The sequence below is a fragment of the Triturus cristatus genome, chromosome 6 (genome assembly GCF_964204655.1).
Source record: "Triturus cristatus chromosome 6, aTriCri1.1, whole genome shotgun sequence".
Lineage (NCBI taxonomy): Eukaryota > Metazoa > Chordata > Amphibia > Caudata > Salamandridae > Triturus > Triturus cristatus.
Window position 1 is genome coordinate 405204549 of NC_140589.1, and position 27881 is coordinate 405232429.

At 44.9% G+C, this 27881-nt stretch overlaps 1 protein-coding gene across 1 annotated transcript in view; it reads left to right on the forward strand.

Moving 5' to 3' along the window:
• MYOM2 (myomesin 2) overlaps positions 1-27881 on the forward strand; it is a 586141-nt gene that overhangs the window by 86242 nt on the left and 472018 nt on the right. The window contains exons 3-5 of the mRNA XM_085610818.1: positions 6841-6969; positions 10262-10406; positions 10556-10713. Coding sequence (XP_085466944.1) covers positions 6841-6969; positions 10262-10406; positions 10556-10713 — 432 coding nt within the window. The remainder of the gene's footprint in view (positions 1-6840; positions 6970-10261; positions 10407-10555; positions 10714-27881) is intronic.

Below are 27881 nucleotides of genomic sequence, written 5' to 3' on the forward strand. Positions count from 1 at the left end.
TTCTTCGTAATACGTTACCACAAAAAATCTTATAAAATTTCATTTTTATACCACCCGTGACATGTCCTGTGTTAATTACTACCTCTCATATTTCCTCTGTGTGAATTCTGAATCATATTCTTTGCATGAATCCTAAAAATGATTAGGAACTTCTTCTATACTATGCATGCATGTATCATGTCTCTTATATTATTTTTCATACTGGCATACCAATACTTCCACAATCATTTCCCATCTTGTGGTATCGTCTGTAGTATAGATACAAATCTACTTGTTCATTTTCCTGGCAGACCAAGCTAAGAATGGCCACACTCTCTCCCCTTCCTCATTTATCTTCTGCCCATATGTACTGAGGTTCACCAGTTCTTTTTTCTGAAAACATTATTTTTCATATCTCAAGTATAGTTGCAATTATTCAGACTCTCTTATCTCTTTGGTGGTTCCCAATCCCAATCATTGACTTTTTCATCTGATTGCATGTATCCCTTACATTTTGTAACATTCATGTTTAGATGTATCGTTACCTCACCTATAATTGTCCATTTGAATCATTCACATACTAGTGTGATAAATGCTGTTAGAAATTGGGTTACTGGTTGGCAGAGGTATGCACCCTCAACCACAATCCTAGTCAGGGTTAGTCACCACACATCCTAAATTATCCTGTGCTCACCCACTGGTAGCTTGGCACTGACCAGTCAGGCTTAACTTAAGAGGCAATGTGTAAACTATTTGTGCAACACTTCAAACAATAACTTGTAAAAAAAAAAAAAGACACCACATCAGTGTAGGCAAATATTGTTATGAATAAGACAAGACCATAATGACAAACATCCAATAAGTAGAACCAGAGTTATGGATTTTTTAGGAATCAACTGAAATATAGTGCTGAAAAGCATAAAGCACCAACCGGGCTATCTGGTTGCGCTAGACTGGGTCACATCCAAAAGTTCAGGCTGACTTCAATGGAGCCTGGGTCGGATACAGGGACTAGCCTTGGCCTACAAAAAAGTACCTTTTATGCGTCAACGTAGAGGTCAACGCGGGGAGCAGAGGAGGTGATGACGAGTCAGTGCTGTGCAGAATCAAAGATGCATTGGAAATGGAGGCAATGTGGCACACTGTTGTCGAAGTGGCGTACTCAATCTTCGCAGATGTAGAGATGAGTCATTGTTGATGGAGATGCACTGGTTCTGAGTGGCACAATTAAATTGATGCATCGATTTTTGCTGAAGCAGCACTTTATACCCACTTCCAAGGGCCCAGGACTGGGCTGCCACCACTTGGCAGGGCAAAGCGTGCAGCAAGCAAAGTTCAGTTAGTGTAGCAGTGTGAGTTCATGTCTTAGAACCGGGGGCAAGCCAGCAAGCCCTTGTAGTCAGTCTGTGTTCAAGTGAGGTGGGTCCAGTCCTTCTCTGTCAGACCAGAGGGTTGTAGGCAGTAGGGCAGCACCACAGATAAACAGTTCTGCCAGATTAGCAGTTCAGCAAAGTGGCAGTCCTTTAGCAGGACAGCAGTCATTCCTCCTGGCAAAGTCTTCACAGGTCCAGTAGTTTACAGAAGTGGTAGGGTCAGAAGTCCAGTTCATATACCCAGTGGTGCTTTTAAAGTAAGTGAGACTTCAAAGAGGGGATAAGGTTACGACCTGAATCACAAGATCTCACTGCCTTCATGACACCTCTAGATGCTTACAGTTTAAAATATATGCCCTTCGGGCTAGTTTCTGTAGCCTTAGTGCTCCAAAGGGCTATGTCATAAATGCTCAAATACATTCGGGGAGTGTTCTATTACCAGGATGATGTATTTGTTTGTGGGTCAACCAACGCAGAACATGATGAAAGGGTTGAGAAAGTGCTAAAGAAGTTTTAAAGTTTTGGTCTTACTGGAAAGGCTGATAAATGCAAATTTGCATGTGAAGAAATAACCTACCTTGGGCATAAGATCTCCAGAAAGAGGATTAAACCAAAAGATGATCTGGTAAACTCCATCATGAAGTTAGCCTCTCCAACCAACAAACATAAACTCTGATCGTTCCTTGTCATGGTGGAGTTTTACAACAGGTTCATAAGAAATTTTGAAAACAGAACATTCCACATAAGGTTGATTATGAAACCAAAAGCTGAGTTCTTCCGGGACAACATGTGCGAAAGGGTGTATCAAGATGTCAAACAGTGCCTGGAAAATGCACCACAACTCAAATCCTGTGTACCAGACAGAGCAGTGATTATAACCACAGATGCCAGCATGAAAGGATTGGGAGTGGTACTCTCCCAAGCAGAAGGGAAGAATGAGGTAACATTCCCCTCTGCATGGAGGTCATTATGAAGGGCAGAAGCTAACTAGCTAACTACTCTGTAATAGAAAAGAAAGCCCTAGCAGTATTCTGGGCCATTCAAAAGTTCACATAATTTGTTTGGGGTATTGATCGCAAGATCAGTACTGTTCACAAACCACTGAAAGAAATCTTTGAAAGAAAAGGCTTAGACTCAGTGTCTAGCAACATCTGGAAATGGATTGTCAACCTACAGGAAAACACCTTCTCAGTTGAATACATCCCTGGAGAAAAAAATAAGGTTGTTGATTGTCTTTCCAGGCTACCTTCCAACATGAACAGTAGTATGGATGATGAAACACAGAATGACGAGGAAGAGGTAGCCTTATCAAATGTGTCCATCATTTCTGATGGTGTGATAACTGAGACTGAATGGAATACAAGCCTGAGAGAGAATTTGAAACCTTGGAGGCAGTCAGACAACAAATAAACAGTAGTTGGTCAAACAAGAACACTGTCAAGGAGGAATTAAAAACATATTGGTGCATCAAAGATGAACTTGCAGAACTGGATGAATGTCTGTTTAGGGGTACCAAACTGATTCCCCCTGGGAGTATGTGAGACAAAATCATAAACAAAGCACATGAGACACTCTGAATGAACGTTTGGTGGCCTGGCATGGACATCAAAGTTAAAAGATCTTTAAGGGACTGAGTACAATGCAATCACATGGAACGACCCCATGCACACATGCAAACTTCCAAATAACCCATGGGATGAATTGGCTTTGGGTATAATTGTTCCTATAGCTGAGGTAAATGTGACACCCTACATTATAGTCCTGTTCGATCTATATCTGGGTGGCCAGAAATCAGATTTACATCAGACATTAGTTAAAAGATTGTCAAACATTTTTTAACAGACAGATTTGCTAGTGAAGGGCTACCACCGACTATTGTATCAGATACTGGAGTACGATTTTGCTCTAAAAAAATGCAAACATTCTTAGAAGAGAATGACATCACCCATCTGTGCTCAGCACAATACCACCCAGAAACCAACGGTGCCATTGAACTCTTCAACAAAACTTTGAAGTAAGGAATATGATTAGCAAAAGTTAACAACCTTAATTGGAAAGCAGAACATTTCATGGGAATTAGAGAATTTCATCTGACTGCACACCAAAGAACTCAGAAAACCCCATTTGAGTTATTAAGAACAGTGCTCAATTTTCAACTTCTTCCTTAATGGATGAAATGGGGTAAAGGACACATAGATGTGAACACCAGACAACCTGGAAACAATGAGAAATGACACAAAACATGGTCAGAAATGAAAAGACCAAGGCAAACAGCCCAACATGTCCAGTGGTGTGGTCAGAGATTAGGTAAAGATTAAGGGCCTTATTTAGAACTCAGCGGATGGAATACTCCGTCACAAACTTGATGAATACCCCGTCCCCCGTATTTTGATCTCCATAGGATATAATGGGATCGTAATACTGCTGACAGGCTATTGGTCACGTTTGTGAAAGTGTGTCCCCTCTGCCACAATCTGAATCAGGCCCTAAGCCTCCTTGTGGGGGTGGCAAAGACTCCAAGTTTTTAAAAGTCATGAAAGTGGTCAAGCATTTTCACAATGCTATGAAGACTGACTATGGTAAAATATGGAGTTTCGGGAGGATGGCAAAACAGTCCTCAGAAATTTAAAAAGGATGACAACCATCAGCCAGCAGGAGGAGACTCAAGCAATGACAATCCTCCTGGCAGAGAGAATGGGTTATTGAATACTGCTTACAACAAACATCCCAATGAGAGTTTCCCTTATAGAGTATGGACCCATTCCATCAGACCACCAAAATACTTAAAAGACTATGTCCATGATTGCAAAGGAACTTTCGATATTTGCATTAAACCATATACAGTGTCTCTTTTACATTAGTTCACAAGACAATGTCAGGGATTTTAAACAGTATTATCATTTGTACCTTGTATCCTACAAGTTGTGTCTTATACAAATGTTTACTCACCTGTCTGCATAGTATTATGCCACCATCTGTGCTCAACCTCAGGACTACCTCTTCTCTTGTTCTATCTTGTTGTCAGTGTGGGCCATCCCCTCCCTTTGTACTCTTCCCTCTTCCTTTAACTCTTGCATCTTGTCCAGTGATGATAGGCGGGATATATGGAATCCTCCATTGCCTATGCTCCCTGTGTTCCTTGGGACAATAGAACAATCCAACATAGCATTCCAACTGTGGGGAGAGTGTTTCTCTCAGTAAAGAGCTGTACCTGTGCTGTGGTTAGGCTGTTAACATAACACCTCTCTTCAAGCACATCGTTCTCCTGGTCATTCATTCAAAGTTTCTACATCCTTCCCCTCATCCTTCCCAGGATGAGCCATCAGGATGTGGATAGCCCTTCAGTTACACTTAAGCTCCCTTTGTATGTGGCTGCGTAGAGGGAACTCATAAAGCCGAGCTGTCACCCACCCCAGACGTATATTGAAGACAGGCTGCAGGCACACAGAGCTAAGAGCAGAAAACATGGCATCTTCCTAAAAGTGCTGTGCAAACAAATGATGGACTTCATGAGGAACAAATCAAACATTCACCCCCAGTCAAGAGCAAAGCCAGGTCCTCCCTGGACCGGAAACAAGCATCCTGGGACTGGTTTTGGGGTATCACCACTCATCAGCCAGGCCAGCTTTAATCCAGTGGCACAGTGAGCATGGGACCCATGTGTGGGCATACCCTTCCCACTTAGGGCGAGAAATGTAAAAACAACAGATGATGCATGGAATGCTGAACAAATCAAACATTCACTCATTGACACAGATCTGAGTTAATTGTTGTTTTGCTTGCCACACCTTTCCAGTTTAGACCCAGCCATATGCTAATTGGTCTTGTTCCTGCTCCTCATGGTAACAGTCCAGCCCAAACTGCCAGGCCAGGCCTCCCTGGACCAGCAACAAGCATTCTGGGACCGGATTTTTGTGTTTTTCACTACCAGGACATGCAAAACCTAAAAGTACATGTCCTTCCATTTGATTACACAGCACCCTTTATATGGGCTACCTAGGACCTACCTTAGGGGTGATATATATGTTATAAAAGGGGAGTTTAAGGCATGGCAATCGATTCTAAATGCCAAGTATATGGCATTGTAAACTGCACACTCTTCTCTACATTGGTGTGCCTGAGACATGTTTAAAGAGCTACTTGAGTGGGTGGCAGGCAGATTCAGTGCTTCAGGCCCACTAGTAGCATTTAAATTACAAGCCCTGGGCACATGCAGTGGACTCTACTAGGGACGTATAGGTAAATTAAATATGCCAATTGTGGATAAGTCAATTAAGCCATGTTTTAGGAAAGAGAGCAAATGCACTTTAGCACTGGTTTGCAGTGGTTAAGTGCTGAGAGTCCCATGGCCAACAAAAAGATTAAGCAAAATTGGAGGCAAGCAGGAAAAGGTTTGGGGGAAAACAACCCTAAAGCTGACAGGTCTAACAAAAGACTGTGCCTAAGATCCAATTAAAATATTCTTGAGTTGAGTGGAAAATCCAATTTTAAACTGAAATTTACTGGACGAAATAAAGTAATTATGAAAGTGTCATCTATGCTTGTTAGAGCTAAAAGAAAACATACATTACCTTTAGGTTGTTTCCAATTGAAGATTCTGATGCAGGGCAAATCAAAAATCATAATTACGAATGATCCTAAAGAGACAGGAGGTAGCATTTGCGAAAATAACATGACTAAAGATTAAGGCATGAGCAGACATTGTCCACTCCCAAAGGCTTAACATTCTAAGATGAATCCACATCACATTATGCTAGGCTGTGTATGACTGCAATATCTTTGAATGTGGGTGGAGCAATCAACACATTACACCCCTGTTCATTTTCCACCACCAGCATGGAATTTGTCAGGTATTGAGATCATTATTGACTCACACCCAAGTTAGAAATGGACCAGTGCAGGGAGGACTAGGTACATCTGAACGTTTATACATGAAGATTGAAATGTAAAATTTCCACTTTTCAACTTACATATTTGGTTCATAGTCCAGATGCTGCAAGTGGGCCACCCTTGGGATAATTGAGATGTGTCACCTAATAAAGAACACCACGACACATTTGCCTGCTGGCTATCCTTCACTTGATCTGCAATTACAACGTTGTCTGCCTAGTGCTTAGGTCCATATCTCCTGGAGCCCAATGACTTTCCACCCTAGAAATGAGTAAAACGCCTTACCTAATACAGAACAAAGGGGGAAAAGAACAAGGGCAGTCTCAGGGGAAGAACATAGTGTACCAGACGGACAATATAGAACAAGTTTAGAAAGCTAGCGAGATGCAAGACGCAGAGGTACCCGCTTTTAGGGGGCTATTAAGGATGCAAATGGACACTGGATTCAAATCATTGCAATAATGTATACTTAGGAACTGAAAAATGAAATTCAGAGGGAGACATCAGAAAAGTGTTGAAAAGCAAATTGATTTCATTTTTGCCTCATTTAATTAATTTCCACGAAATGCTCACCTGTTGTTTTGTTTCATTTATGAAGGAGGAGCACCGCCTCCACACAGGCAACAGCACTTTCGTCGTCTTCGTACAGATCTTCACATGCAAAGCGGGGGAGAAGCTCGGTGGAAGAAGAGGGCCTAGAATACACAGTTCCGACTTTTAGAAGAAGGTAAAGATGCTTCTTACAGTCCTCACGCGAATGCGCGCGCAGGACTTTCAACCATAATGCTCTCAAGAAGGCCCTTTCCATTTTTTTAAATTTTACATATGGTTGGCATCAAGATGCACATATTTTTGATGTGCGATTAAAAGTTGCTGAATTAGTGAATGTGTCATTTTGGGAACGTGGGGACATGCTACTTGCATAAAATCACGAGAAGAACTAAACCTGAAGTATCTTGGTGGTGGTGAATCAACAAAGCTTATAAAAAAAAGAAAATATTGTTAGTATAGTGTATAGTTTTTCAGCACAAAATAACTTGCTAAAGGTCGAAAAAGCTGATGTATTTTCCGCCTGAAAGCCGCACACCTTTACACTGCATATACGTCTCCAAGTGTCCACTGGAAAAACTGTGTGCTACATCACAGAATAACATTCCAATCAACTTGTACCAAATGCACCTGCCAACTTTAAAACGTACATTTTGTTTCTCAAAATGTATTAAAGTACATTTATTATACACTGTGGGTGGTCAACGTATGTTGCCCTCATAAAGGCAGTCCTTGCAATATATTTGCACCTGAAGTATGGCCATAGGTATGATGGGAGTAGGAAGTCAAGCACATTGCTCAACTGGAGGAAAGAGCTTTAGAGCTTTGTGTGCTCTAAAAATTGTACATTATTGAATTATAGTTGGGTAACCATGATTAATGGGGGTGTTTTTCACTGAGGGGTTCTGAGTGGCATCTGGGATTGTGTGTGGGCTTGTGTGCCTGGGAGTGGAGTCTCACGTCAGACTGCTATGGTACATGCCTACTGGTCCTCATGAATCTGCCGATGCACGCTCAATGCCACAAGCAACACGAAATGGAAGTTAGGGCTGGCACTGCTGATGATTTTCAGGGCTGTTCTTGAAAAACAGATTCTGAGCACCACTTGCGTCATCATGCATGCTAATTCACTCTCTTAACTCAAAACCGCCCATGGGTCTTCAATTGCAGTCAGGAGGTTTATATAACTATCATGTCATCAGCAATGAACATTTGCCAAAGAACTCAAGCTTCATCATGAGAGCGGTTACAGAGCAATTGCCACCTCAAAGATGGTTTAATTAAATTGGCTTATAAGACATAAGAACTCTTAGATTAGAATATGGCACTGGGCGTGCCTATGCTCTTTAAAAATAGCAGCTATGAACCGTGTGCATGGCTAACCAATGCTGTTTAATGAAAAGACACAATATTCGTGCATAAATATTCCCATGCAGACATTACTGTTCACATGCAAGCTTCTCCACATGAAACAAGGAGAATACATCCAGATAGTCAACATTTTCCACATGGCGGTGGAAGTGCAAGAGTACTTGGATAACATGGACATCTGAGAATCACCTACACTACCACTAGAATGTCACTATGATTCACGTCAAGCTTACCAGGAGAAGAGCAGTTACTATATATAAAGGTAGAAACGCATCAAAATAAACACAAGCCAGACCAGTTCAGTATTTATAATAAGCATATCTTTGCTGTTACAGAACACTAGAGTGGCCACCGATCCACTCTTAAGCACACATTAAAGAGCCGAAAAGGTTGATTTTTGTTGATGCAAGTGACCAAACAGCATAAGGCAGCGAAGAACAACCCAGAATGGTCATAATGGTACCTTCCCCCTGAGACCACGTTTCACAGAGAGTGACCTAGGCCATACAGAGAAACGATCATTTAATGATTCGTCAATGGTCCAATAGAGACACTTGTTACTTCGATACTTAGCTCGTTTATATGATTGAGTAAATGTGTACATTTTAAAATATTCGTTCTACATTTTCTAGGTAACATATAGGTATATCAAACAACGTTTACAGATACTGAGTCACAGAAAAATATTTCATTTCTAAATCACCCATTAGCCATTCTGCACAGAGATATACAAAGACCATTATTGATCAATAAATTGTACGACAATTATAAAGACTTAAAATATTGCTCAGCAAACAAGTGCTCTCTTTATGATTAATTTAAAGTATTTACATAATGCTCAAAGGCAACTAAATGGCATGTTGCCTGTGACAAAGTGGATTATTTATTGGAGTGATGACAGTTCACCACGAGATATAATGTCACTATTCTTGTCAGGTCCAGTAAAGGTTTCAGTAAGTTAACCATATGCCCCAGGTGCGTAGGCATCAATTTGAGACACAACTAATTTCTAGTGTCATCTCTACTGCTGTAGAAGCCAAAAGAAAATGTATGGGGACGCCTCACTCACTTGTATTTGTGGCATGTGTCATCTTTAGTGTCCACCACACACCCAGATAGGTGGATACTACCTGAATGGACTCTACTGCATCTGGGAGTTCAAAGATATTTATTGTCTGGCTAAATACAAGGATCCAGATAAACTAAAAATATCAACAGGCATAGTAACCCAAAAGATATATTTTTTATTGAGCTGGTAAAATTGAGGGGCCTGATGTTTCAGATTTTTTTCCCATTCGGTATCTATGTGGAAATGGATAGGTACATAAGGGCCTACGTTCCAATTTTGAAATCATTCACAGGCTCCGATCAATTGCTGACATACCAGCTAAGTATACAAAGTTTCATAAAATAACATATAAGAAAGTAAATGGGAACCTATCTAAATAAATATTTTTCGTACGAAGTGTTGTGCTTCAATTTAGATTGATTGGCTATTTGATAAATATTTCTGCTTCATACAAATGCACAGTTTAGAGCATAGTTTTGGATTCACTCAGATATGCCATCTACAAACCTTACACACTCCACTCAGATTCATTGAAGGTTTAAGCGAACTATTCAACAGGCTGTTTGCAATCCTCCCTCATTGCTAACCACAGGGACATAAGTCTGACCTCAGAGGTCTTTGTTACACTTGCACATCTGCATCGCTCTGGGTTGGCGATGGTCCAGCACACCTCATTGAGTAGTTTGTCTAACATAGAACTCCACTGGTAATTCAAGCCAATATCTGTAGGGGCTCTGCAGCCCAAACTAGATAACTGCTGTAGTTGCTCCTGTCATGACTCAACTCCTCAGTGGTTTTCTATTCTGGGCATGACCCATGGCTGGGATTCCACTTGCTTGGCAGTCAGGCGAGGCCCAGACACTCAGGCTTGGGACACAGAAACCCTAATCTGCAGACATGCCACCTTTCTCCTCTTTGAGTACACATGTTTTACTTATACCTATGGAAGTTGCAGTTTATAACCTAATTTAATTAAAGAAAGATGACTTACCCATTGTGCTTCACTATGTTTTAATGTTTTCACATACAGGACCGAAGAGGAAGAGGCTCAGCACCGTCAGAGTCAGGAGCGAAGATTTCGGTTTTCCAGTGAGCTGGACTACTTAGAACAAGACATTCGTGCATCACGGAAACTTGCCAAAGAGCAGCTCGATAAATTGGCCATACAAAGGATGGTAAATGAACATTGTGTTTGACACCTTAAATGAGATTCCTCAACATGATCATATTTGACAAACTTTGTTTATTTAAGGGCTTGAAGTTGTAATCTTTTACGTGCTATATGCTTGTATTCTGAAATTATTTTTATTTCCTAATCTGAAAGGTGGAGGAAAAAATGGCTCTGGAGAGGCAAATTCACGAAGAATGCATAAGTCGAGCCCCTGAAGTACTGGTGCGGCTCAGGTCTCATACTGTCTGGGAAAAGATGTCTGTGAAGCTTTTCTTCACTGTGCAAGGGTTTCCATCACCTATTGTTCAATGGTGAGAAGCACATTTTCTTGTCTTCATCCAATCGCTAAAACATGCACATTTAATATGTTTGTAATATTTCTAGAAGAAACGTCATCGTGAACAAATCCAACCCTATTTTCTATGTTGAAAACATTTTCCTGCTTTAGATTTTCAACTCAGGCATAGGATTCAGAGCACATTCCTTGTTGTTGAAGTACCCTGAATTTTTTGACAAAGCAAGTCTATAATACCACTCATATATTGTCCAACTGATAAATACATATATACAGAATACATCAATTCGATGAATCGTGAATCCACAGGGAAGTTGGTTTACTGAGGTGAGATTCTTGATTTAGATCTCGGATATACAGTGTCCCATACGTATATTTGATACTGAGGCACTCTGACTCTTAGCAGTAAGAATCGATCATTGTAAAAGACAAATATTACAGATTTGGTATTTAAGCAAGAAGAGTGGACCTCACATGATAATCATGTATGGCAATTAATTCACAACAACATACGCTCTTTCTTCATGTAGCCTGTTATTCAATTCATGTTGATGGCTAATTATGTACTATTGATGATGATGATGGCTAATTGTTAGCTAATATTTATTCTCTAAGAAGAACATCATTTAGCAAAATGTCCGGGCCATATGTGAAGGCAGCATATAATTTAGTGCTCACTATCAGTAGCGGCCATTGGAGGGAGTTTCATGGGGCGGTGAGGCGGGGGAGGGGCAGAGTGGGGGTAGTAAACACCGGAATATGGATAAAAGGAGGTAAGTAAACAATTAAATAAATAAAACAAATTTCGTTACACGCGCTGCATCACAAAATGCGATGCAGCGTGCGCAACGAAATTCGTATATATATATTCACTGTAAAAACCATAGGTTTCAGAGACGTTATAGTTAGAAATTAGCATTTAAAAAACCTTAGAAATTCAAAGAAAAAACCATAGGTTTCAGGGGTGTTATAGTTAGCTGGCCATTTCACTCATACAAAACCATAGAAATTCCTCTATTATAGTTAGTTCTTCTAACTATAACTCGTGCGGCCGCAATCCACTGCTGATGATGTCACATATTGCATAATTCATGACATGGTCAGTGACATCACTGATGACATCACTGATGACATTTCAAATGACATCACTGATGACATTATCCAGTGAATGTGGTTTAGTTTGAAATTTAAATATGTATTATATATATACCAATCTGTATTGAAGATTGAGTGGATATATAACTGTCTGGATAGAGGATTTAGTAGCTGTCTGACTGTCTGTTTAAGTGAGTAATTAAAAGTGTCTCACTTAATACATGGATTAGTAACTAAACTATGTGAATGTGTGCATCACTGTCTCTGTTGTTGTATAACATGCTGCATCAGTTGGTCACTAACTACATGAGTGTGTATATTAGTTATTGATTAGTTGGGTGAGTATTTGTATGGGACACTGAGTTTGTGTGCGGTTGTATGGGGTGTGTGTAACTCTATGCATAGATGTGTGAATGGTTGATTGACTAGGTGTATAGGTTTAAGAGTGCATGTGGAAACAGTTATTTGGGTGACTGAGTGTATTTATTGATAAAGTTTATATTGATTGATTGATTGATTTATTTGTGTGTTGGTGAGCGAATATATGTTTTAGTTGTACATCTTCAACAAAGTAAAAAAATAAAAGGCATTGTATGTGAGAGTTGGTGCATATAAATAAGTATTTGTAAGAGTCAGTGATTGTGAGAGTAACTATATGAATGAGTGTATAATTGTAATGGTGATTTTTAACATATTAACTATGAGTTACTATGTGTTTGAATAAATGAGATGTTGTTGGATAATTGTGTAAGTGAGTAAATGTAAGTGTGATTAATTTTTTTCATGAGTGAGAAGGATGACTGCATAACCGACTAGGATGACTGCTGATGTGTCAATGTCTATATATGTGTATAAGTGCATTTGATAGTGTTCTATTACTTAGTGACTGCATGTATAAATGATTCTGCTGTTGAATGGGGAGTTGTGTGTGTAGACTTAGGAATCAGTGAATGGGTATGTAGTAACTGGTATTGGTGTGTCAATGGTTTCAAATATGGTACTCTGTATTTTTACAGTGAGTGATGAAAGGTTATGCTAGTGTAAGATGAGATGTATCAGATTGTCACGTGGATGATGCATCAGTGATGTCATCAGTGATGTCATTTGAGATGTCATCAGTGATGTCATCAGTGATGTCACTGACCATGTCATGAATGATGCAATATGTGACATCATCAGCAGTGCATTGCTGGCGCGAGAGTTATAGTTAGCAGAACTAACTATAACGGAGGAATTTCTATGGTTTGAAATGGCCAGCTAACTATAACACCCCTGAAACCTATATTTTTTTCTGTGAATTTCTAAGGTTTTTTAAATGCTAATTCTAACTATAATGTCTCTGAAACCTATGTTTTTTTCAGTGAATTTCAAAGCTTTTTTAAATGCTAATTTCTAACTATAACGTCTCTGAAACCTATGGTTTTTTTCAGTGAATTTCAAAGCTTTTTTAAATGCAAATTTTTAAGTGTGATAGTAGTTATACATATTTTTTTCTGATTTTCTACAGTTCTTTAACTGTTTATCTATAAATATTTTATTCATTAAATAACATTATATATTTTTCTGAATATTGCAAAAAAAAATCAAAAACATTCTAATTGAAATATTGATTAATTTTTTTTCTCCATTTTTTATGTTCCAAAATGATATGTATGTGTCTCTAATACAGAGCTGCTGTAGAGCCAGGGTAACCAGGTCAGCAGAGCCGTTGTAGAGCCAGAGAACCAGGTCAGCAGAGCTGCTCTAGAGCCTAAGAAGCAGGTAAGCAGAGCTGCTCTAGAACCAGAGACCCAGCTCATCAGAGCTGCTCTAGAGCCAGAGACCCAGGTCAGCAGAGCTGCTCTAGAGGCCGGTAACCAGGTCAGCAGAGCTGCGGTAGAGCCAGAGAAACCAGGTCAGCAGAGCTGCTTTAGAGGGAGAGAACCAGGTCAGCAGAACAGCTTTAGAGCCAGAGAACCAGATCAGGAGAGCTGCTCTAGAGCCAGAGAACCAGGTCAGCAGAGCTGCTTTAGAGCCAGAGAACCAGGTCAGCAGAGCTCTTTAGAGGGAGAGAACCAGCACAGCAGTGCTGCTTTAGAGCCAGAGAACCAGGTCAGCTGCGCTGCTCTAGAGCCAGAGAACCAGGTCAGCAGAGCTGCTTTAGAGCCATAGAACCAGGTCAGCAGAGCTGCTTTAGAGCCAGAGAACAAGGACACCAGAGCAGCTTTAGAGGGAGAGAACCAGGTCAGCAGAGCTGCTTTAGAGCCAGAGAACCAGGTCAGCAGAGCTGCTCTAGAGCCAGAGAAACCAGGTTAGCAGAGCTGCTTTAGAGGGAGAGAACCAAGTCAGCAGAGCTGCTTTAGAGACAGAGAGCCAGGTCAGCAGAGCTGCTCTAGAGCCAGAGAACCAGGTCAGCAGAGCTGCTTTCGAGCCCTAGAACCAGGTCAGCAGAACTGCTTTAGAGCCAGAGAACCAGGTCAGGAGAGCTGCTCTAGAGCCAGAGAACCAGGTCAGCAGAGCTGCTTTAGAGCCAGAGAACCAGGTCAGCAGAGCTCTTTAGAGGGAGAGAACCAGCACAGCAGTGCTGCTTTAGAGCCAGAGAACCAGGTCAGCAGCGCTGCTCTAGAGCCAGAGAACCAGGTCAGCAGAGCTGCTTTAGAGCCATAGAACCAGGTCAGCAGAGCTGCTTTAGAGCCAGAGAACCAGGAAACCAGAGCAGCTTTAGAGGGAGAGAACCAGGTCAGCAGAGCTGCTTTAGAGCCAGAGAACCAGGTCAGCAGAGCTGCTCTAGAGCCAGAGAAACCAGGTTAGCAGAGCTGCTTTAGAGGGAGAGAACCAAGTCAGCTGAGCTGCTTTAGAGACAGAGAGCCAGGTCAGCAGAGCTGCTCTAGAGCCACAGAACCAGGCCAGCAGAGCTGCTTTAGAGCCATAGAACCAGGTCAGCAGAATTGCTCTAGAGGCAGAGAACCAGGTCAGCAGACCTGAATTAGAGGGAGAGAACCAGGTCAGCAGAGCTGCTCTAGAGCCAGAGAACCAGGTCAGCAGAGGTGCTCTAGAGCCAGAGAAACCAGGTTATCAGAGCTGCTTTAGAGGGAGAGAACCAGGTCAGCAGAGCTGCTCTAGAGCCTAAGAACCAGGTCAGCAGAGCTGCTCTAGAGCCAGAGAACCAGGTCAGCAGATCTGCTGTAGAGCCAGAGAAACCAGGTCAGCAGAGCTGCTCTAGGCCACAGAACCAGGTCAGCAGATCTGCTGTAGAGCCAGAGAAACCAGGTCAGCAGAGCTGCTTTAGAGGGAGAGAACCAGGTCAGCATAGCTGCTTTAGAGCCAAGGGACCAGGTCAGCAGAGCTGCACTTTAGCCAGAGAACCAGGTCAGCAGAACAGCTTTAGAGCCATAGAACCAGGTCAGCAGAGCTGCTTTAGAGCCAGAGAACCAGGTCAGCAGAGCTGCTTTAGAGCCAGAGAACCAGGTCAGCAGAGCTGCTCTAGAGCCTAAGAACCAGGTCAGCAGAGCTGCTCTAGAACCAGAGACCCAGGTCAGCAGAGCTGCTCTAGAGCCAGAGACCCAGGTCAGCAGAGCTGCTTTAGAGCCAGAGAACCAGGTCAGCAGAGCTGCTTTAGAGGCCGGGAACCAGGTCAGCAGAGCTGCTGTAGAGCCAGAGCAACCAGGTCAGCAGAGCTGCATTAGAGGGAAAGAACCAGGTCAGCAGAGCTGCTGTAGAGGCAGAGAACCAGGTCAGCAGAGCTGATTTAGAGGGAGAGAACCAGGTCAGCAGAGCTGATTTAGTGGGAGAGAACCAGGTCAGCAGAGCTGCTCTAGAGCCAGAGAACCAGGTCAGCAGAGCTGCTTTAGAGCCATAGAACCAGGTCAGCAAAGCTGCTTTAGAGCCAGATAACCAGGTCGGCAGAGTTGCTCTAGAGCCAGAGAAACCAGGTTATCAGAGCTGCTTTAGAGGGAGAGAACCAGGTCAGCAGAGCTGCTTTAGAGCAAAGGGACCGGGTCAGCAGAGCTGCTCTAGAGCCAGAGAACCAGGTCAGCAGAACTGCTTTAGAGCCATAGAACCAGGTCAGCAGAGCTGCTTTAGTGCCAGAGAACCAGGTCAGCAGAGCTGCTTTAGAGCCATAGAACCAGGTCAGCAAAGCTGCTTTAGAGCCAGATAACCAGGTCGGCAGAGTTGCTCTAGAGCCAGATAAACCAGGTTATCAGAGCTGCTTTAGAGGGAGAGAACCAGGTCAGCAGAACTGCTTTAGAGCCAAGGGACCAGGTCAGCAGAGCTGCTCTAGAGCCAGAGAACCAGGTCAGCAGAACTGCTTTAGAGCCATAAAACCAGTTCAGCAGAGCTGCTTTAGTGCCAGAGAACCAGGTCAGCAGAGCTGCTTTAGAGGGAGAGAACCAGGTCAGCAGAGCTGCTTTAGAGCCTAAGAACCAGGCCAGCAGAGCTGCTCTAGAGCCTAAGAAGCAGGTCAGCAGAGCTGCTCTAGAACCAGAGACCCAGGTCATCAGAGCTGCTCTAGTGCCAGAGACCCAGGTCAGCAGAGCTGCTCTAGAGGCCGGGAACCAGGTTAGCAGAGCTGCTGTAGAGCCAGAGAAACCAGGTCAGCAGAGCTGCTTTAGAGGGAGAGAACCAGGTCAGCAGAGCTGCTTTAGAGCCATAGAACCAGGTCAGCAGAATTGCTCTAGAGGCAGAGAACCAGGTCAGCAGACCTGAATTAGAGGGAGAGAACCAGGTCAGCAGAGCTGCTCTAGAGCCAGAGAACCAGGTCAGCAGAGGTGCTCTAGAGCCAGAGAAACCAGGTTATCAGAGCTGCTTTAGAGGGAGAGAACCAGGTCAGCAGAGCTGCTCTAGAGCCTAAGAACCAGGTCAGCAGAGCTGCTCTAGAGCCAGAGAACCAGGTCAGCAGATCTGCTGTAGAGCCAGAGAAACCAGGTCAGCAGAGCTGCACTAGGCCACTGAACCAGGTCAGCAGATCTGCTGTAGAGCCAGAGAAACCAGGTCAGCAGAGCTGCTTTAGAGGGAGAGAACCAGGTCAGCATAGCTGCTTTAGAGCCAAGGGACCAGGTCAGCAGAGCTGCACTTTAGCCAGAGAACCAGGTCAGCAGAACAGCTTTAGAGCCATAGAACCAGGTCAGCAGAGCTGCTTTAGAGCCAGAGAACCAGGTCAGCAGAGCTGCTTTAGAGCCAGAGAACCAGGTCAGCAGAGCTGCTTTAGAGCCAGAGAACCAGGTCAGCAGAGCTGCTCTAGAGCCTAAGAAGCAGGTCAGCAGAGCTGCTCTAGAACCAGAGACCCAGGTCAGCAGAGCTGCTCTAGAGCCAGAGACCCAGGTCAGCAGAGCTGCTTTAGAGCCAGAGAACCAGGTCAGCAGAGCTGCTTTAGAGGCCGGGAACCAGGTCAGCAGAGCTGCTGTAGAGCCAGAGCAACCAGGTCAGCAGAGCTGCTTTAGAGGGAAAGAACCAGGTCAGCAGAGCTGCTGTAGAGGCAGAGAACCAGGTCAGCAGAGCTGATTTAGAGGGAGAGAACCAGGTCAGCAGAGCTGATTTAGTGGGAGAGAACCAGGTCAGCAGAGCTGCTCTAGAGCCAGAGAACCAGGTCAGCAGAGCTGCTTTAGAGCCATAGAACCAGGTCAGCAAAGCTGCTTTAGAGCCAGATAACCAGGTCGGCAGAGTTGCTCTAGAGCCAGAGAAACCAGGTTATCAGAGCTGCTTTAGAGGGAGAGAACCAGGTCAGCAGAGCTGCTTTAGAGCAAAGGGACCAGGTCAGCAGAGCTGCTCTAGAGCCAGAGAACCAGGTCAGCAGAACTGCTTTAGAGCCATAGAACCAGGTCAGCAGAGCTGCTTTAGTGCCAGAGAACCAGGTCAGCAGAGCTGCTTTAGAGCCATAGAACCAGGTCAGCAAAGCTGCTTTAGAGCCAGATAACCAGGTCGGCAGAGTTGCTCTAGAGCCAGAGAAACCAGGTTATCAGAGCTGCTTTAGAGGGAGAGAACCAGGTCAGCAGAGCTGCTTTAGAGCCAAGGGACCAGGTCAGCAGAGCTGCTCTAGAGCCAGAGAACCAGGTCAGCAGAACTGCTTTAGAGCCATAGAACCAGTTCAGCAGAGCTGCTTTAGTGCCAGAGAACCAGGTCAGCAGAGCTGCTTTAGAGGGAGAGAACCAGGTCAGCAGAGCTGCTTTAGAGCCTAAGAACCAGGCCAGCAGAGCTGCTCTAGAGCCTAAGAAGCAGGTCAGCAGAGCTGCTCTAGAACCAGAGACCCAGGTCATCAGAGCTGCTCTAGTGCCAGAGACCCAGGTCAGCAGAGCTGCTCTAGAGGCCGGGAACCAGGTCAGCAGAGCTGCTGTAGAGCCAGAGAAACCAGGTCAGCAGAGCTGCTTTAGAGCCAGAGAACCAGGTCAGGAGAGCTGCTCTAGAGCCAGAGAACCAGGTCAGCAGAGCTGCTTTAGAGCCAGAGAACCAGGTCAGCAGAGCTCTTTAGAGGGAGAGAACCAGCAGAGCAGTGCTGCTTTAGAGCCAGAGAACCAGGTCAGCAGAGCTGCTCTAGAGCCAGAGAACCAGGTCAGCAGAGCTGCTTTAGAGGGAGAGAACCAGGTCAGCAGAGCTGCTCTAGAGGCAGAGAACCAGGTCAGCAGAGCTGATTTAGGGGGAGAGAACCAGATCAGCAGAGCTGCTCTAGAGCCAGAGAACCAGCACAGCAGTGCTGCTTTAGAGCCATAGAACCAGGTCAGCAGAGCTGCTTTAGAGCCAGAGAACCAGGTCAGCAGAGGTGCTCTAGAGCCAGAGAAACCAGGTTATCAGAGCTGCTTTAGAGGGAGAGAACCAGTTCAGCAGAGCTGCTTTAGAGCCAAGGGACCAGGTCAGCAGAGCTTCTCTAGAGCCAGAGAACCAGGTCACCAGAACGGCTTTAGATCCATAGAACCAGGTCAGCATAGCTGCTTTAGAGTGAGAGAACCAGGTCAGCAAAGCTGCTTTAGAGGGAGAGAAGCAGGTCAGCAGAGCTGCTTTAGAGCCTAAGAACCAGGTCAGCAGAGCTGCTCTAGAGCCTAAGAAGCAGGTCAGCAGAGCTGCTCTAGAACCAGAGACCCAGGTCATCAGAGCTGCTCTAGAGCCAGAGACCCAGGTCAGCCGAGCTGCTCTAGAGGCCGTGAACCAGGTCAGCAGAGCTGCTGTAGAGCCAGAGAAACCAGGTCAGCAGAGCTGCTTTAGAGGGAGAGAACTAGGTCAGCAGAACTGCTTTAGAGCCAGAGAACCAGGTCATCAGAGCTGCTTTAGAGCCAGAGAACAAGGTCAGTAGAGCTCTTTACAGGGAGAGAACCAGCATAGCAGTGCTTCTTTAGAGCCAGAGAACCAGGTCAGCAGAGCTGCTCTAGAGCCAGAGAACCAGGTCAGCAGAGCTGCTTTAGAGCCATAGAACCAGGTCAGCAGAGCTGCTTTAGAGCCAGAGAACCAGGTCAGCAGATCTGCTTTAGAGGGAGAGAAGCACGTCAGCAGAGCTGCTTTAGAGCCAGAGAACCAGGTCAACAGTGCTGCTCTAGAGCCAGAGAAACCAGGTTAGCAGAGCTGCTTTAGAGGGAGAGAACCATGTCAGCAGAGCTGCTTTACAGCCAGCGAACCAGGTCAGCAGAGCTGCTCTAGAGCCAGAGAAGCAGGTCAGCAGAGCTGCTTTAGAGCCATAGAACCAGGTCAGCAGAGCTGCTCTAGAGGCAGAGAACCAGGTCAGCAGAGCTGATTTAGAGGGAGAGAACCAGGTCAGCAGAGCTGCTTTAGAGGGAGAGAACCAGGTCAGCAGAGCTGCTTTAGAGGGAGAGAACCAGGTCAGCAGAGCTGCTGTAAAGCCCGAGAACCAGGTCAGCAGAGCTGCTTTTGAGCCATAGAACCACGTCAGCAGAGCTGCTCTAGAGGCAGAGAACCAGGTCAGCTGTGCTGATTTAGAGGGAGAGAACCAGGTCAGCAGAGCTGCTCTAGAGCCAGAGAACCAGGTCAGCAGAGCTGCTTTAGAGCCATAGAACCAGGTCAGCAGAGCTGCTTTCGAGCTAGAGAACCAGGTCAGCAGAGCTTCTGTAGAGCCTAAGAACCAGGTCAGCAGAGCTGCTTTAGAGGGAGGGAACCAGGTCAGCAGAGCTGCTGTAAAGCCAGAGAACCAGGTCAGCAGAGCTGCTTTAGAGCCATAGAACCACGTCAGCAGAGCTGCTCTAGAGGCAGAGAACCAGGTCAGCAGATCTGATTTAGAGGGAGAGAACCAGGTCAGCAGAGCTGCTCTAGAGCCAGAGAACCAGGTCAGCAGAGCTGCTTTAGAGCCATAGAACCAGGTCAGCAGAGCTGCTTTAGAGCCAGAGAACCAGGTCAGCAGAGGTGCTCTAGAGCCAGAGAAACCAGGTTATCAGAGCTGCTTTTGAGGGAGAGAACCAGGTCAGCAGAGCTGCTTTAGAGCCAAGGGACCAGGTCAGCAGAGCTGCTCTAGAGCCAGAGAACCAGGTCAGCAGAACTGCTTTAGAGCCATAGAACCAGGTCAGCAAAGCTGCTTTAGAGGGAGAGAAGCAGGTCAGCAAAGCTGCTTTAGAGGGAGAGAAGCAGGTCAGCAGAGCTGCTTTAGAGCCTAAGAACCAGGTCAGCAGATCTGCTCTGGAGCCTAAGAAGCAGGTCAGCAGAGCTGCTCTCGAACCAGAGACCCAGGTCATCAGATCTGCTCTAGAGCCAGAGACCCAGGTCAGCAGAGCTGCTCTAGAGGCCGGGAACTAGGTCAGCAGAGCTGCTGTAGAGCCAGAGAAACCGGGTCAGAAGAGCTGCTTTAGAGGGAGAGAACCAAGTCAGCAGAACTGCTTTAGAGCCAGAGAACCAGGTCATCAGAGCTGCTTTAGAGCCAGAGAACAAGGTCAGTAGAGCTCTTTACAGGGGGAGAACCAGCACAGCAGTGCTGCTTTAGATCCAGAGAACCAGGTCAGCAGAGCTGCTCTAGAGCCAGAGAACTAGGTCAGCAGAGCTGCTTTAGAGCCATAGAACCAGGTCAGCAGAGCTGCTTTAGAGCCAGAGAACCAGGTCAGCAGAGCTGCTTTACAGCCAGAGAACCAGGTCAGCAGAGGTGCTCTAGCTGACCCTGACTGACTGACACTGACTGACTGACACTGACTGATTGACACTGACTGACGCTGATTGACTGACACTCACTGATACTGACACTGACTGACACTGATTGACTGACACTGACTGACTGACACTGATTGACTGATACGACTGACGCTGATTGACTGACACTGACTGACTGACTGACTGACTGACACTGACTGACACTGATTGACTGACACTGACTGACTGACTGACACTGACACTGACTGACTGACATTGACTGACACTGACTGACACTGACTGACTGACACTGACTGACTGACACTGACTGACACAGACTGACACTGACTGACTACTCTCAACTACTCTACTACTCACTCTCTACTACTCTCTCTCTACTACTCACTCGCTACTACTCTCTACTTCTCACTCTCTACTACTCTGCTACTCACTCTCTACTACTCACTCTCTACTACTCTCTACTACTCACTCTCTACGATTCACTCTCTACTACTCTCTAATACTCACTCTCTACTACTCTCTACTATTCACTCTCTACTGCTCACTCTCTACTACTCTTTACTACTCTCTCTCTACTACTCACTCTCTACTACTCACTCGCTACTACTCTCTACTACTCACTCTCTACTAATCACTCTCTACTACTCTCTTCTACTCACTACTACTCTCTACTACTACTCTCTACTACTCACTCTCTACCACTCACTCACTACTACTCTCTACTACCCTCTCTCTACTACTCACTCTCTACTACTCACTCTACTACTCACTCTCTACTACTCACTCTATACTACTCACTCTCTACTATTCACTCTCTACTACTCACTCACTACTTCTCACTCTCCACTACTCACTCTCTACTACTCACTCTCTACTACTCTCTTCTACTCTCTACTACTCTCTACTACTACTCTCTACTACTCACTCTCTACTACTCACTCACTATAACTCTCTACTACTCTCTCTCTACTACTAACTCTCTACTACTCACTCTACTACTCACTCTCTACTATTCACTCTCTACTACTCACTCACTACTACTCACTCTCCACTACTCACTCTCTTCTTCTCACTCTCTACTACTATCTACTACTCACTCTCTACTACTCACTCTGCTACTCTACTACTCACTACTACTCACTCTCTACTACTCACTCTCCACTACTCTACTACTCTCTGCTACTCACTCTCTACTACTCTCTACTACTCACTCTACTACTCTCTACTACTCTCTGCCACTCACTCTCTACTACTCTACTACTCAATCTCTATTACTCTCTCTCTACTACTCACTCTACTACTCTCTACTACTCACTCTCTACTACTCTCTCTCTACTACTCTCTACTCCTCACTGTCTACTACTCACTCTCTATTACTTACTCTCCACTACTCACTCTCTACTACTCGCTCTCAACTACTCTCTACTACTCACTCTATACTACTCTACTACTCTCTACTACTCTCTTTACTTCTCACTCTCTACTACTCTCTCTACTAGTCACTCTCTATTACTCTCTACTATTCACTCTCCACTGCACACTCTCTACTACTTGCTCTCTACTACTCGCTCTCCACTACTATCTACTACTCAGTCTACTACTCACGCTCTAGTACTCTCTACTACTCACTCTACTACTCACTCTCTACTACTCTCTACTGCTCACACTCTACTACTCCACTGCTCTCTACTACTCACTCTCTACTACTCACTCTCTACTACTCTACTACTTTCTACTACTCTCTCTCTACTACTCACTCTCTACTACTCTCTACTACTCACTCTCTACTACTCTCTACTACTCTCTACTACTCACTCTCTACTACTCTCTCTCTACTACTCTCTACTACTCTCTCTACTACTTACTCTCTATAACTCACTCTCTACAACTCTCTACTACTCACACTCTACTACTTTCTACTACTCACTCTCTACTACTCTCTCTCTACTACTCTCTACTACTCACTCTCTACTACTCACTCTACTACTACTCACTCTCTATTACTCACTCTCTACTACTCTCTCTCTACTACTCTCTACTACTCACTCTACTACTCACTCTCTACTACTCTCTACTACTCTCTGCTACTCACTCTCTACTACTCACTCTCTACTACTCTCTACTGCTCACTCTACTGCTCACTCTCTACTACTCTCTACTAATCTCTACTACTCACTCTCCACTACTCACTCTCTACTATTCTCTACTACTCACTCTCTACTAAAGACTCTCTACTACTGACTCTACTACTCTCTACTATTTACTCTCTGATACTCTCGCTAGTACTCTCTACTACTCTCTACTACTCACTCTCTACTCTCTACCTCTCTCTACCTCTCTCTCTACTACTCTCTACCTCTCTACACCTCTACCTCTCTACACTTCTACCTCTCTACCTCTACCTCTCTACCTCTACACCTCTACCTCTACTCCTCTACCCCTCTACCTCTCTCTACACACACACATATGCACATATATATGCAAATATATGCATATGCATTTATATATATGTATGTGTATATATATATACATACATATATAAACATATATATAATCTGCATATCTATATAAATACAAATATAAATGCATGCATAAATATTCAAATATGCATACATATCCATGTTATGTACATGAAAGTTTGAAAACACTAATACAATCAAAGCTAAAAAGAAAACTAATTACAAACAGAATTGCTTTAACTTAAACAAGGGTGAGACCTATTGCATTTTCAATGCTTGTCTACTTTGGTTCCATCAAGAAGACATTTAGATGTGCCACACATTTGTCATAAATTCTGAATGTTAGCACTCTAGTTGCTCATTAGATCACTGTAGTAAAGCTACTGCTCAACAGGGAAGTCTGCTGCTGGTATTCAAAGTGCATGTTTCAGTCTGCGTGTCAGAATTTTTTAATGAAATAGAAGAGGATTTGAGAAGTCAAAATGTGCCCTAATTTTTCTTTCTGCAGCTCTAATCATAATTTCTATAGGAAAATGAACCCTCTCATTTTGTTCCTTTGCAAATTAAATGTTTTAAGTTTTACCACTTTATTCCAATCAAGATGGCTTCAAGTGTGCCATACTTTTGTCATAAGTAAGACTGTTAGCACTCTAGTTGTTCTTTAGAACATTCCGGGACATTCTGTCATTGGGCTGTACTTGGGCTACATCTGGGTGCTATTTGTGCTACATTTGGGCTCTTTTGTCTCTGGTGGCCATCTTGGGAGACTTATTTGTTATGAAGTTTCCTAATTTCCTCATTTGCTACAGTCTCCTCAGTAGGAAATACTTTCAGTTTTTACTTTGATTCCATCAAGAAGGCATTCAGATATGTCACACATTTGCCATAAATTCGGAATGTTAGCACTCTAGTTGCTTATTAGATCACTGTAGTAAAGCTACTGCTCACCAGGGAAGTCTGCTGCTGGTATTGATAGTGCATGTTTCAGTCTGCATGTCAGAATTTTTTAATTGAAATAGAAGAGGATTTGAGAAGTCACTCAAAATGTGCCCTAATTTTTCTTTTTTCAGAACTAATAATAATTTCTATGGCAAAAGGAACCAATTCATTGTGTTCCTTTTAAATTAAACTACTCACCCTCTACTACTCACTCGCTACTACTCTCTACTACTCACTCTCTACTACTCTCTACCACTCTCTACTACTACTCTCTACTACTCACTCTCTACTACTCTACTACTCACTCTCTACTACTCTCTCTCTACTACTCTCTCTCTACTACTCCCTCTCTACTACTCACTCTACTACTCTCTACTACTCACTCTTTACTACTTTCTCTCTACTACTCACTCTCTACTATTCACTCTCTACTACTCACTCTCTACTACTCACTCTCTGCTACTCACTCTCTACTACTCTACTACTATCTACTACTCTCTCTCTATGACTCACTCTCTACTTCTCACTCTCTACTACTCTCTACTACTCACTCTCTACTTCTCTCTACTACTCACTCTCTACTACTCTCTCTCTACTACTCACTCTCTATAACTCACTCTCTACAACTCTCTACAACTCACTCTCTACTACTCTCTACCACTCACTCTCTACTACTCTCTCTCTGCTACTCTCTACTACTCTCTACTACTCTCTACTACTTACTCTCTACTACTCAGTCTACTACTCACTCTATTACTCACTCTCTACTACTCTCTCTGTACTACTCTCTACTACTCACTCTACTACTCACTCTCTACTACTCTATACAACTCTCTACTACTCTCTCTCTGATACTCTCTACTACTCACTCTCTACTGCTCACTCTACTACTCACTCTCTACTACCCTCTACTAGAGGAGAGAACCAGGTCAGCAGAGCTGCTCTAGAGCCAGAGAACCAGGTCAGCAGAGCTGCTCTAGAGCCAGAGAAACCAGGTTATCAGAGCTGCTTTAGAGGGAGATGACCAGGTCAGCAGAGCTGCTGTAGAGCCAGAGAACCAGGTCAGCCGAGCTGCTTTAGAGCCATAGAACAGGTCAGCAGAGCTGCTCTAGTGGCATAGAACCAGGTCAGCAGAGTTGATTTAGAGGGAGAGAACCAGGTCAGCAGAGCTGCTCTAGAGTCAGATAACCAGGTCATTAGAGCTGCTTTAGGGCCAGAGAACCAGGTCAACAGAGCTGCTTTAGAGCCAGAGAACCAGGTCAGCAGAGCTGCTCTAGAGCCTAAGAACCAGGTCAGCAGAGCTGCTCTAGCGCCAGAGAACCAAGTCAGCAGTGCTGCTGTAGAGCCAAAGAAACCAGGTCAGCAGAGCTGCTCTAGAGCCAGAGAACCAGGTCAGCAGATCTGCTGTTGAGTCAGAGAAACCAGGTCAGCAGAGCTGCTTTAGAAGGAGAGGACCAGGTTAGCAGAGCTGCTTTAGAGCCAAGGGACCAGGTCAGCAGAGCTGCTCTAGAGCCAGAGACCCAGGTCAGCAGAGCTGCTTTAGAGCCATAGAACCAGGTCAGCAGAGCTGCTTTAGAGCCAGAGAACTAGGTCAGCAGAGCTGTTGTAGAGCCAAAGAACCAGGTCAGCAGAGCTGCTCTAGAGCTTAAGAACTAGGTCAGCAGAGCTGCCCTAGAGCCAGAGAACCAGGTGAGCAGAGCTGCTGTAGAGCCAGAGAAACCAGGTCAGCAGAGCTGCTTTAGATGGAGAGAACCAAGTCTGCAGAGCTGCTGTAGAGCCAGAGAAACCAGGTCAGCAGAGCTGCTTTAGATGGAGAGAACCAAGTCAGCAGAGCTGCTTTAGAGCCTAAGAACCAGGTCAGCAGAGCTGCTCTAGAGCCGGAGAACCAGGTCAGAAGAGCTGCTGCAGAGCCAGAGAAACCAGGTCAGCAGAGCTGCTGTAGAGCCAGAGAAACCGGGTCAGCAGAGCTGCTTTAGAGGAAGAGAACCAGGTCAGCAGAGCTGCTTTATAGCCAATGGACCAGGTCAGCAGAGCTGCTCTAGAACCAGAGACCCAGGTCAGCAGATCTGCTCTACAGTTAAAGACCCAGGTCAGCAGAGCTGCTCTAGAGGCCGAGAACTAGGTCAGAAGAGCTCCTGTAGAGCCAGAGAAACCAGGTCAGCAGAGCTGCTTTAGAGGGAGAGAACCAGGTCAGCAGAGCTGATTTAGAGGGAGAGAACCAGGTCAGCAGAGCTGCTCTAGAGCCAGAGAACCAGGTCAGCAGAGCTGCTTTAGAGCCATAGAACAAGGTCAGCAGAGCTGCTTTAGAGCCAGAGAACCAGGTCAGCAGAACTGCTCTAGAGCCAGAGAAACCAGGTTAGCAGAGCTGCTTTCGAGGGAGAGAACCAGGTCAGCAGAGCTGCTGTAGAGCCAGAGAACCAGGTCAGCAGAGCTGCTTTAGAGCCATAGAACCAGGTCAGCAGAGCTGCTCTAGAGGCAGAGAACCAGGTCAGCAGAGATGATTTAGAGGGAGGGCACTAGGTCAGCAGAGCTGCTCTAGAGCCAGAGAACCAGGTCAGCAGAGCTGCTTTAGAGCCATAGAACCAGGTCAGCAGAGCTGCTTTAGAGCTAGAGAACCAGGTCAGCAGAGCAACTCTAGAGCCAAAGAACCAGGTCAGCAGAGCTGCCCTAGAGCCATAGAACCAGGTCAGCAGAGCTGCTGTAGAGCCAGAGAAACCAGGTCAGCAGAGCTGCTCTCGAGCCAGAGAACCAGGTCAGCAGAGCTGCTGTAGAGCCAGAGAAACCAGGTCAGCAGAGCTGCTTTAGAGGGAGAGAACCAGGTCAGCAGAGCTGCTTTTGAGCCAAGGGACCAGGTCAGCAGAGCTGCTCTAGAGCCAGAGAACCAGATCAGCAGAGCTGCTCTAGAGCCAGAGAACCAAGTCAGCAGAGCTGCTTTAGAGCCATAGAACCAAGTCGGCAGAGCTGCTTTAAAGCAGCCAGAGAACCAGGTTAGCAGAACTGCTCAAGAGCCTAAGAACCAGGTCAGCAGAGCTGCTCTAGAACCAAAGAACAATGTCAGCAGAGGTGCTGTAGAGCCGGAGAAACCAGGTCAGTAGAGCTGCTTTAGAGGGAGAGAACCAGGTCAGCAGAGCTGCTCTAGAGGGAGAGAACCAGGTCAGCAGAGATGTTGTAGAGCCAGAGAACCAGATCAGCAGAGCTGCTCTTTAGCCTAAGAACTAGGTCAACAGAGCAGCTCTAGAGCCAGAGAACCAGGTTAGCACACCTGCTGTAGAGCCAGACAAACCAGGTCAGCAGAGCTGCTTTAGAGGGAGAGAACCAGGTCCGCAGAGCTGCTTCAGAGCCAGAGAACCAGGTCAGCAGAGCTGCTTTACAGCCAGAGAACCAGGTCAGCAGAGCTGCTTTAGAGCCAGAGAACCAGGTCAGCAGAGCTGCTTTACAGCCAGAGAACCAGGTCAGCAGAGCTGCTGTAGCTGACCCTGACTGAGTGACTGACTGACTGACACTGACTGACACTGATTGACTGACACTGACTGACTGACTGACACTGACACTGACTGACTGACACTGACTGACACTGAATGACACAGACTGACACTGACTGACTACTCTCTACTACTCACTCTCTACTACTCTCTACTAC